The 11,581-nt window shown below is 51.7% G+C and overlaps 1 protein-coding gene across 5 annotated transcripts; it reads left to right on the forward strand.

Moving 5' to 3' along the window:
- The first annotated feature begins 98 nt into the window (after positions 1–98).
- LOC122394721 (ADAM 17-like protease) lies at positions 99–11,465 on the forward strand. 5 transcript variants are annotated; one of them, XM_043391817.1, is made up of 15 exons: positions 99–155; positions 3,648–3,808; positions 4,098–4,236; positions 4,426–4,526; positions 4,780–4,907; positions 5,208–5,352; positions 5,800–5,975; positions 6,216–6,425; positions 7,292–7,430; positions 7,781–7,865; positions 8,097–8,247; positions 8,555–8,867; positions 9,183–9,439; positions 9,783–9,857; positions 10,146–11,465. In XM_043391817.1, exons 2-15 carry the CDS (start codon positions 3,751–3,753, stop codon positions 10,389–10,391), a joined length of 2,223 nt encoding a protein of 740 aa, XP_043247752.1. In that variant the 5' UTR covers positions 99–155; positions 3,648–3,750; the 3' UTR covers positions 10,392–11,465. The 5 variants fall into 5 exon arrangements, with proteins under 5 accessions (XP_043247752.1, XP_043247755.1, XP_043247753.1 ...); XM_043391820.1 differs by having other exon boundaries at positions 100–158; XM_043391818.1 differs by having other exon boundaries at positions 111–137.
- Positions 11,466–11,581: the final 116 nt, after the last annotated feature.

Raw genomic sequence — 11,581 nt, forward strand, 5'->3', positions numbered from 1 at the left:
TCGAGGAATGAATCAATGAAACTTACCCAATACGTTATTTCTGTCCTTTGACTTAAGTTGCAGTGTTTTAATGCGCGCTCCTCATCTTTGTCAGTTTGTGGATCGTGGATCCCTTCCGTTGGCAAATGACAAATGACGTTGGATCTTTGGGAGAGGCAGTAAATCCAGTTGTTATGACTTTAAACTAAAGATACCCATTACAATTTGTGCTTTTGCAAGTGTTTGTTTATTGATTTACCACGATTAATTTGTTAAATTCATGCACTAAGCTATGAACTTGTTTTCTGACCTTGGGAGCTGAAGCTGCTACTTTTGAATATTTGTTTATTCAAACTAGCCCCACATTCGATGTCTGATGGCGAAGATGCTTTGTCATCCAGCCTATCGCGGTCCATAACAGCAGCCAAGCCCCCACTGACCTTGAACAGGATAGGCCGGACAACGTAGAAACTAGAATCTTCGTTGTCTGAGAGACATCGAACGCTGGGTACCTAGGTACTGGAAAGGTATTACAAACAACTCTTTCCGTCTCAAAATTGGCTTCATCAGGTACCCTTGGAAATCAGGTAAATCAAGTACCCTGCAAAATCAGGTATCAGGTACAAAACAAGACCTATGTAGAACTTTTGCTACATACCATTTATAACCCTGCACTTAAATGAAAAAAATGCAATGAAGTGGAATTTTCTCCTATTGACCAATTTGACCTTCTTGTTCCTTCAGTGTGACACTTTCCAGACAATGCTGTACTGGTACCAGCATAGTGGTTTGGGACAGTACCACTAAGAGTGTGCACTGTTTTGTGCAAATTTGGCATGAAACCACAGTAAAAAAGCACCACAAAGTGCACCAGTGGAGTGAGTGCCCCTGGGGCCAAGGCCCAGTGGCCCAGTGGTGACAATATCTCTTCGAGATTGTCATACTTTGCAGTCTGGCTGACTGTGCTTGCAAAATATTCCAGATTCCAGGATTTTATGTATGTATGAGCTTCATGATAGGATAGGGAATGATTGATATGTTTTGTTGTTCTTATATCAACTTCTCCACGTTGGTGGTCACGTCCACCGGCACGACTACCTTTTGAACGGTGAAGTCCTGCAGACGGCGACAGAGGAAAAGAATCTAGGAGTGATTGTTGACGCGTAGCTGAAATTTAGGAGGCAAGCAGCGGCAGCGGTCAACAAGGCATCTCGAGTGATGGCCGTGATAAGACAGTCATTTAGCCTGCTAGACAAGATGACCCTGCTGATCCTGTTTAAGATGCATTGTGCAACCGCTCCTGGAGTACGGTAACATTGTCTAGGGCCATTCAATCGAACAGATCAGCTTCTCATGGAACGGGTCCAGCGCCGAGCGACCAAGCTGGTCCAGGAAGTACGTCACCTACCGTACCAGGAAAGACTGAAGTCCATGAAGCTGCTTTCCCTCCCCACTACCGACGTCGACGCGGCGACACGATCGCTGTCTACAATGTGCTGCATGGGAGACTGGACCTGAATCCGGAGGAGTTCTTCAACCGAGTAACGACCAGAGATACAAGAGGACACTCCTGGCGTCTTGCGAAGCCTCATGCCGTCACCCGCGTCCGTCAAAACGCGTTTGCAGTCAGAGTCATTAACGACTGGAACAGCCTACCATCATCCGTCATAGACGCCGACTCTCTTAACTCGTTCAAGAACTGGCTCGACACTCACTGGAGACACCTCCACTTCACCCCACCCCTACCATATGAGCAGTAACACTGTCAATCACGAACTACAGGCCTTGGGCCTCTCAAAATTTTCCGTGCGTCTTAAGTAAGTAAGCAAGTATAAGTGCAGAGCACCAAATTTCAGGGCATATTTTAACAAATTTTTACTGCGTCCCAAAGTTGAGCAGAGGGCACGTGCTACGACTAAGGACACAGGGCAAGGAACAGAGTAGGGCACTGAGGAGGGCAGAAAGTAGGGCACGGCAGGTTACAGGGTATGGCACAGGACATTTTAGAGGGAAGGGTACAGGTCAGGGTAGACAGGAGGGCACGGGTCAGGTATGTATGTATGTATGTATGTATTGACGATCAAGAGCAATCCACAATCGGCGTGGCCAGGGCACAGGGCAGGGACGCAGTGGGTCAAATCAGCAGGGGCTACGTCCCAAGGCGAGGGGGCTGCGTCCCAAAATGGGACGCAGTAAGTGCCTTAAAATATGCCCTGCCAAATTTTGTAGTAGAAATGTTTCAGTTTTGTTGGCTGCTGTCTGGTTACTGGTATGGATTTCTAGCCTGGTTTAGTGTTGGTGTGGATCAGATTTGTAGCCTCACTTTTGTGCCTTTTAGGCTCTCTTGGCAGGGCGAGTCGGAGTCGGAGTTGTTGTTGTTGTTGTCGTTCCGGCCGTCGGGCCCGGCGGGCCCACATGGGGGGCCCGGGAGGGCCCCAGCCCCCCTCGGGGGCGACACTTGCGACGTCCGCGCAGGGAGGGCAGCAGGCCCCCGGGCGGGTTCCGGCGGACTCAGACGCCGGGTAGGGCCGGAGAAACCAGCACCCCGCCAGAGTGTCTAGCGCCGTGGGCGCTCTATAGTCGGCCCAGGCGCCGCAGGAACTCGATAACCCGGCATGGGTCAGCGAAGACCTCCCGCAGCGTCGGGTCCTCTCCCGAAAACGTCGTGACGGACGCGGGCCGTCGCGGGGGACGACGTCAGGAAGTGTTCCGCGTCCTCCCTGACTCCGCGTCGCAGGTCGGGCACCCATCGTCCTCCTCCACCCCGATGAAGTGACGGTACGCTTGCAGGGCAGGAGAGTGGCCGGTCCGGAGGCGCGCCAGCGCGGTGCCCTCTCTCCTAGACAGGCCGAGCCTGTCTGCCAGCCTGACCCTGCCCGGGCCGACGACATCGTGGTAGTCGTGGCTTAGGTGCGGGCGGGTCGCGGGCGCCGGTCGGGAGTGGCGCCGGCGTCTGAGTCCGCCGGAACCCGCCCGGGGGTTCCGGCGGACTCAGACGCCGGAACCCCCGGACTCCGACTCCGACTCCGGAGTCGGAGTCGGAGTCAGTCGGAGTCGACAGTTGTGACCGGAGTCGGAGTCGATTTTAGAAACCCGAGCCGGAGTCGGAGTCGGAGTCACCGAAAATCTGTCGACTCCGCAGCCCTGCTAGGTCTGCGGAGTCGGAGTCGGGAGTTGGAGTCGGTCGGAGTCGACAATTCTGCCCGGAGTCGGAGTCGGAGCTGTTTTTGAAAGCCGGAGTCGGAGTCGCCGAAAATCCATCGACTCCGCAGCCCTGTCTCTTGGTATGCTTTGCAGTCTGTGCCAAGCAAGTATCAACCCTTGTTAGTCATAATATGATCGGTAATAGTTTGTATCACAATTATGCCTTATAAAGTAGTGAGCATCCCATTCAGAATCAGGACCACTTCAGTATCAGATGCATTTGCATTTTATACTGTTATACAATTGAATTAAGGAGCTCTGTGCTCCATAGTGTGGTTTGGATCTGTTGAACTATTAAAAAAACTGCACCAGTGCATACAAGTGTTGAGATAGCTGCCGGTCCCAAAGATCCTTTATTTTGTATGCTGCTGAATTCAAATAAATTAAAAGTATGAATTATATGCTTTCTTATTGTTAGGTAACTGAGTCACTCATCACAACATTAATATCATTGTGTTTTGCAGATGGAGAATAATGGTGGCTCCTAGCTGGTGTTGTTCACTGCAGTATCACATTGTTGAAGACAGCTAATTACTTTTGACCTCTGGGAGAAGAGAGGTGGATAAGATGCATTTTACAAATGGATTGTTTTTTCTATTTGGTTTCGTTTTCTTCATATGCCAAGGTAGGTATTCAGCCAAAACAGTTAAACTACTTTCAGCATTTGGCTCTGATGTTACTATTGTCATAGTCAAGTCAGCTATATTTAATCTGTGCATTTAAGATTTCACTAGTGTTACACATTTTTATGGGATATTTTACCCTGCACAGTTCTTTTCATGCTTGAGTGCAGGTCAAGTGATTTCATTCCATAACTCACTTACTCCTTGCTAGTGTATTTTTTGAGGCCAAAGTTTTTAGAATAGAAGTGTGATGATCAACCACACTATTTAGCAGCATAACTGTGTTTTCAGGCTCACTCATCAATCGACTGAAGTACCATGAGGTGATGCATGCAAGTGAGCTAAGCCACACAATTGTGAAGCGAGGCATCAACAGCAGCCCTCATCCTTTCAACAAAATCAAAGAGCTAACATTCAAAACACTGGGCAGGTAGGTACATATGCTGGAACTGGAGGTTTTTAGATCTGTTATGGTTAATGCAATTTATCCACTATCTTTAGAATTTGATTGCATGAGAGGAAAATGTGTGATGTTTGTAACATTGTATGTAATGTAATGTTTTTATCGTTTAAAAACCTGGTGTGATTTTATTTTTAATACTGTAATTGTTTGTCACAGGGATTTCAAGCTTATGCTTTCACCAAGAAAGTATCTGCTACACAGCCAGTTCAAGGCATATGAAGTGGACAAGGATGGAAAGGAAAAACTCCACCACATCGGTAAGGTTCCATTAATTAGGCCTTGCCGCCTTTAACTTACTTTTGTCTTTGGTTTATCGTGTAAACTCGCTGGATCAATTTTTTTATCATAGTTTCTGACTTCTGTGGATATCAAGTTGACCATACCAACCCTGCATAACTTTGTGAAAACATGTCAATATCAAGATTTTGAATGATTATCCTGTCCTGTTGTGACCTGTTATAATTACAAACAAATTACCTGTATGATATTCATGCCTTGTGACCGTCACAGACCCGGAGCACCACGACCTGTACGAGGGCCGTGTGTTCGGCGAGATAGAGTCGGACGTCAGCGCTCTTATCGAGGACGGCGTGATGACGGCTACCGTACGGACGAAGGAGGATACGTACCACATTGAGGTAAAGACTGCCGACGTCTTATAGAGCTATGGCCGATAGATTTATGTCTAGTCTGGTCTGATTGGTCTGACCTAGACCCTACCCTAGTGGGCAGTCAAACAGGGGTGGTATTAGTGGTTAGTCATTCAGTGGCATCTGAGTCAACACTTGTCACATGCCTGAGTGTATGGCTTGCTGATGAACGATTCGTAGTGACATCTTATAGTGTCATTTCTTTGTAACGCTCACGACTTCCACGTCCGCATTATTTCCCGTGATGATGCCCTTACCGCAGCCGTGACCGTCGTGCGTCATTTTCAGCCGGCCTGGCGCCACATCGACGACCCGCTGCGCACTCGGATGATCACCTACCGCAGCTCGGACGTGCTGGATGGCCAGCCGGGCCTGCCGCTGCCCTCGCTCGGCTCCCACTGCGCCTACGTGCGCGAGGAGGGGAACGCCACAGGTGAGCGGCCGGGAGGGCAGTGCTCAGAAAAAGAAATACAGCTCTTCGGAGGGACAATGCATGGAAGGATAGTTCGAGCGCGATAGTTGGAGACGAGATACTTTGTTGCATTACAGTTTACGAAGGACGGTGCCTGGCGGAATTCCTAGCGGCCGCTTCCAGCGATTGGTTGCTCGGAAGTTTTTTTTTCAGCCGATCGTTTGACGACCGTCTGGCGCTAGCACCATCCAGGCAAACATGAAGTGTAGCTTCTTGTGTTGATATGTTCACGTTTTTTATATTTATAGCTGATGGTGCTTTTTGACGCGATCTTAGTATCATTGCCTATGTTATTATAATGCAATTATGCACGCGGGTCAGCGTTCAGCTTCGGTCACAAATTCCGTCTTGATAGTTAATCTACACGGGCATTGAACAATATCTAATGGCTTTTCTGACTGTCCCCAGGCCCGGAGTGGGGCGAGGAGGGCGGTCCAGGTCCTCACGTGCGAGCTAAGCGCCAGACCACAGAGGCGTTCACGTTCAACATAATGAAGACGCGCTGTCCGCTGCTGCTGGTGGCCGACTACCGTTTCTACAAGGACATGGGCAGCAGCAACACTAAGACCACTATCAACTACCTGGTACGACCGGATAGGATGGGCGCTCAATGGTCACGATGTCCCCCTCTCTTCCTAAACCCAACAATTGATTAATCGACTGGCATATGGTCTGCACATGGGCGTCCCAACGCTGCCCATGGGCACACTGATGACTTTCCCATTCATTTATTCGCCATTATTCTTGATATTACAACCTGTTGAGCTTTCTGCTGCCACGTTTACAACGTTCGCTCCTGACCCATCCGGTGTCACTGCCTACAGATCAGCTTGATCGACCGTGTAGACAAGATTTACCGCGACACGGTGTGGGCGGCGGGCGACCGCGACCGAGGCGTGGGGGAGCGCCACCTGGGAGCCATGGGCTTCGTCATCAAGAAGATCGTGGTGCACAGCGAGCACACGCCGGTGGCGCGAGGCCAGGAGCACTACAACATGGACACGGGCAGCTGGGACGTGCGCCACCTGCTCGAGGTACGGGGGGTGCTGCTGGGGTGGGGGCTGGACACGGGCAGCTGGGACGTGCGCCACCTGCTCGAGGTACGGGGGAGGCTGCTGGTGCTGCTGCTGCTGCTGGGGTGGGGGCTAGACACGGGCAGCTGGGACGTGCGCCACCTGCTCGAGGTACGTAGGAGGGTGAATGCTGGTGGACTTCACAGAAATTAGTGGGATGGGGGATACAATTTTACTTTATTGTCGGGCAGTGTGACATGGGTGACAAGAACTATGAAATTTGGTTACATGTGAAAAACGTAGCGTTTGTTTCTTTTACTTTTGTTTTAGACTGCTTGGTAATGTTACCGACTTTTGGCCGGTGCCAGCTGACTGAGCGAGACTGATCTACTAGCAGACGAATAGACGAAGAGAAGAGACGACAGACGGCCGGCTCACTGACTGCTGAATTCTGACCGACCTACCGACTGGCCGAGCAGAGGACCATAACAGATCACCTTCTACCGGGAATCTTCAACGTGCGGTCTGATTCAGTGGAGACGCGGAGAGCCCGTGGTGGGTACCGGGCCGAGACTGAAATGACGGAGAGACTTAGAGGGGCTCACTACCCTCAGCGGACAGTCGGCGAGTGACCAATGCCCATTTCGAGTTCATGAGTCAATATGTGTAGGCTGTTTTGTTTTTGTTCTAAAAGTCATTTTTTGTGCAGTCTTATATCACAACGGTGTAGATTTTAGTTTTTGATTTCCGTGAGAAATATTTGGCCGAGTGATCCGAAACTTGTCACTTACCATGGACGGTCATTGATATTGATTTGCAGCCGCTTTTAGTGTGACCTCCCCATCGTGTATTTCGTGCCGTACCGACGGCCCGCCCGCCCGCGACAGGTGTTCAGCCGCGACTACACTCACAAGGACTTTTGTCTGGCGCACCTGTTCACCGACATCCGGTTCGACGGCGGCATCCTGGGGCTGGCCTACGTGGGCTCTCCGCGACGCAACTCGGTCGGGGGCATCTGCACGCCCGGTACGTGCCGATTGGAGCGGAGGTAGAGCAGTGGGAACTGTCATGCGTGGATTCAGATATGTAGTAACTGCTCGCTGTTTGCGTCCAGTTTGAGGCCTGGCAGATGTTGATTCAAGTTTCTGGCGACACTAGCCAGCGGCGGGGTAAGGATTGATATTTGACGCTGCATATTTAATGGCTACACTTATGGCCCGGACTCAGTCGTATTCCCTGCTGAGTATCTAAATCACTTATTAGTTATTACGAAGATCACTCATTTCCTTTGCACATTGCACCATCAATTCCGGACTTGTCTGTTGTTTCCTCTTCTATCCAGCCCTGCTGATAATCTTTCCTCTGATACCCTGCAGAGTATTTCAAGAACGGATTCACTCTGTACCTGAATTCGGGCTTGAGCTCCTCACGGAATCACTACGGCCAGCGGGTCATCACACGGTACGTGAGGAAATCACACATTGTGTGTTCGTAGAAGTAGGTATGTACGCGAGCGAAACGCACATTACTTGTGCTACTACGCTTGTTAGCCTCTCGTGTAACCCTGTAAAGTGTATAGCGGGTTGTGTTGTGTGTTCTCTTGTACTACCGTGTCACTTGCGGTGTACTTCGCCTTGCGACATATCGCCGACCCTTATGACCCCTTCTGCCTCTCTGCCCCGCTGTCTGCAGCGAGGCCGACCTGGTGACGGCCCACGAGTTCGGCCATAACTGGGGCAGCGAGCACGACCCCGACATGGCCGAGTGTTCGCCCAGCGCCAGCAAGGGCGGCTCCTACCTCATGTACACCTACTCCGTGTCCGGATACGACCTCAACAACAAGGTGAGCAAGCTGCTCTGCCGCAGGGAAATGACCCGATTCAGACTAGGGAAGGCCCTTGCGGGCAGCCTAGTGAGTAGTAGTAGATACACGGGTTTTACAATGGAAGTTGTTTGAGAATATGTAAATTTTATGAGTATCTTGATTTTAACGCAGAGTACCAATGGCGCGACCACCTAAAAATTGTCGTTCATCAATTGCAAATTATACACATTTTAGACTGCATGCAGCTCACACGGCAGTCCCCAGATCCGACGCTATCCGTACGTCCCAGTTAACTGACCATGCACCGTGCCCCGACTCTGCGCAGCGTTTCTCCCCGTGCTCTCTGCGCTCCATCAACCTGGTGCTGAAGGCCAAGTCATCCCGCTGTTTCACCGAGCCCGAGGAGTCGTTCTGCGGAAACCTGCGTGTCGAGGGCGACGAGGAGTGTGACGCCGGTCTGGTCGGCTCCGAGGACGAGGACTCGTGCTGCGACAAGAACTGCAAGCTGCGCCGGAACACGGGCGCCGTGTGCAGCGACAAGAACTCTCCGTGCTGCAGCAACTGTCAGTACCTGCAGCTGGGAGCCAAATGCCGAGAGGCCAGTCTGGCTACCTGTGAGAAGGAGGCCACCTGCAACGGTGAGAAAGGTGGTAGGGTGGGGTGGGGAGGGGGGGGGGGGTAGAGGGTGGTTGTGGGGAAGTAGGAAGGGGATACGGTAGTTTCATTGGTGCGTGGGTGGTGGGAACGGCGGTGAGGGAAGCACTGAGGACGATAGATGACCATTTGGGTGACTCATTTCGTTTTGAGAAGGTGACAGGGACTCCTACCTCTTGGCACCTAACGCTGGTTGGCCCACAGTTCCTCTCACTTTGTCTGCCAGGCGCGCGCGCTGGCTGCCTGGCCTCTGCCTCGATGGATCTATCTAACCCTTGGTCACCCCATTGCTCTGTCAGGCGCCCGGGCCGACTGTCCGGCCTCTGCTCCAATGGTGGACGGCACCGAGTGTCAGGAGCACGGCGGTCGCTGCCGCGCCGGCAAGTGCGTGTCGTTCTGCGAGCTGAACGGCCTGCACAGCTGCATGTGCGACGTGGAGAAGTACGCGTGTAACCTGTGCTGCCGCAAGTCGCTCAACGACACGTGCACGGCGCAGGAGCCGCTGCGCACCCTCTCCGGAGGAACGCCCTGCATGCACGGACTGTGCAACAACATGGTCAGTTGATGAAGAAGAGGGGGATACGAAAGGCAATGTGATCAATATGGTAGACGGTAGTCACTAATTAGGGTTGATACTTGTTACTTGTTCGAGAGAGCGTGGTGCGAACGTGGACTGGAAATGTAAGCAAGGTTTCATCTTGGTGTTGTGGTATTGACCAAAAGTATGCGTGATTAGCGCTTGGCTTGACAGTGTCGATAAGTTTGGATACCTGATTAGGTTGTTATATCAGGAAGGTCACATTGAGGATCGTTCGAACTTAACCGGCCGGGCGCTTTTTTTTGCATGCCCCACTCGAACCCGCGAATCTGACCTGTGCCCCTGACCCGGTGCACCGCAGGGTGTCTGTGAGAAGACCGTACAGGACGTGGTCGAACGCTTCTGGGACATCATCGAGGACATCAACATCAACAAGGTGCGTAGGAGACTGGTGAGGTCGGTAGACTTGACTGGTGATGGGGTGAGAGTCTATGCAGACCTCAGCCGCCACTTCATGCTGGTGCGCTCAATGGTAAAAAAGTATTGTTCTTATACGGAACCAAGTTTTCCATCCTGGGCCGTTTATGACAAGTCTACCTTTCCACCCTAGTCTCTGCAGCACTCCAGTTTTTAATTTTCACCATCACGCCCCGCCCCTAATTCATATGGCAACAAGTCACCGACCTCCTGCCTCCCCAGTTACTAACCCGTCCCCCTCACCCAGGTGTTGCGGTTCCTGCGTGACAACATCGTGGGCACTGTGCTGGTGATCAGCATCATCATCTGGGTGCCGGCCAGCTGCGTGTTCAGCTACGTGGACGCCAAGCGGCGCCGCCAGGAGGAGGAGGAGCTGGCCTGGCAGCGGCGCGACCAGCTGATCCGGCCCGGCGAGCGGCGCGTCGTCTACACTCGCCGCCGGCTGCCCGACCGCGATCGGCCCGCAGAGTATGGCGCCTCCGCCAGGATGTAGGCGGCGCGGGCGGGAGGGTTAGCAGCCGGGAGCCGCCGGGCGGGGTCGAGGTCCGCCGTGTCGTGTTCTGACTGGTAGTAGGGCTATTATGCGCTACTCGGCCGGCCGGCCAGATGTAGGTGGGAATTGAGATGGCCAGGGGCCGTGTGTCTATTGTGACGCGGCTGGCCATGTGGTTTTTGATTGCCCGCTGGAAGATAAGTCATTTTTGTGATGTATTTACCGGATAGGCGTTTTATGCCACAATTCAGAGGCTCTGTCAGCTGTTTCGTATGCAGTGCAGTCTTGTTCTGCAAGCGCCGATAGTATGTAGATGGTGAATGACTCACATCAGCGTAGTATTTTCACAGTACGTAGTTAGCACGATTTGATCGAAGGAAGCTCAGCCAAGCCCGTGATTGCTTGTATATCATGTTTCCTATCATCATTATTTATCAGTCATCACATTGTAAGGGCAAGTTTTGAAGCATCCTTTCTTCACGCGAAGGATTATTTCGCTGCACAGCACAGCTTACATTTCTGCGGCCGTGTGCAGCAAACATATACTTGGGAGTGTTGTTTTCGCCACGCAATGGTGGCGAATGTGCGCGTGAATGCGTCTGACTCTGATAGTGTGGTGTTTGAACACGTCCGTACTATTATCACGGCAACGTGTGATTTAAGGAGTCGCGGTGCCGTGAATTTATCGTGTGTCGAGTGTAGCGCAAATTCATTGAACATTAGATATCGTCTGATGATTTATCAGCTTAGAATCCATCCGCGGTTGTGTGATAGGCTTTCGAGATGTGTTTTCCGTCGCTTTACATGTGCCCCCAGTTACCCTGTAGCTCCTACCTGTGTCCTTGCATGGTGCGATGCGCCGTCTGCCCTGTGGACGCTTCACGACCGACAGCTCATACGGCTGAGCAGCTGTCGGGACGTTCAGTCGCGCAACGGCAATCGTTCGGAGCCGGCGTCGGTCGCGTGATCTCCCCGTCCCCTAGTCATGTGTTATTTGTCCCCGCGGACGATGCGTTCTGAAGTGATATTAGATCAGTCACTTCTATCGGAACAAATATACCCACGATACGAGAATGACGTTTTCGGTATGTTTGCTGGTGGCAGGAATGGCGAACGTTTTGAGAAAAAAATTACTTACGTTCTAAATGTAGCGCACCTTCTTTTCGCATCCGCTCCTATGGAGTAACATT

The sequence above is a fragment of the Amphibalanus amphitrite genome, unplaced genomic scaffold (genome assembly GCF_019059575.1).
Source record: "Amphibalanus amphitrite isolate SeventyFive unplaced genomic scaffold, NRLGWU_Aamphi_draft 000607F_arrow, whole genome shotgun sequence".
Taxonomy (NCBI): domain Eukaryota; kingdom Metazoa; phylum Arthropoda; class Thecostraca; order Balanomorpha; family Balanidae; genus Amphibalanus; species Amphibalanus amphitrite.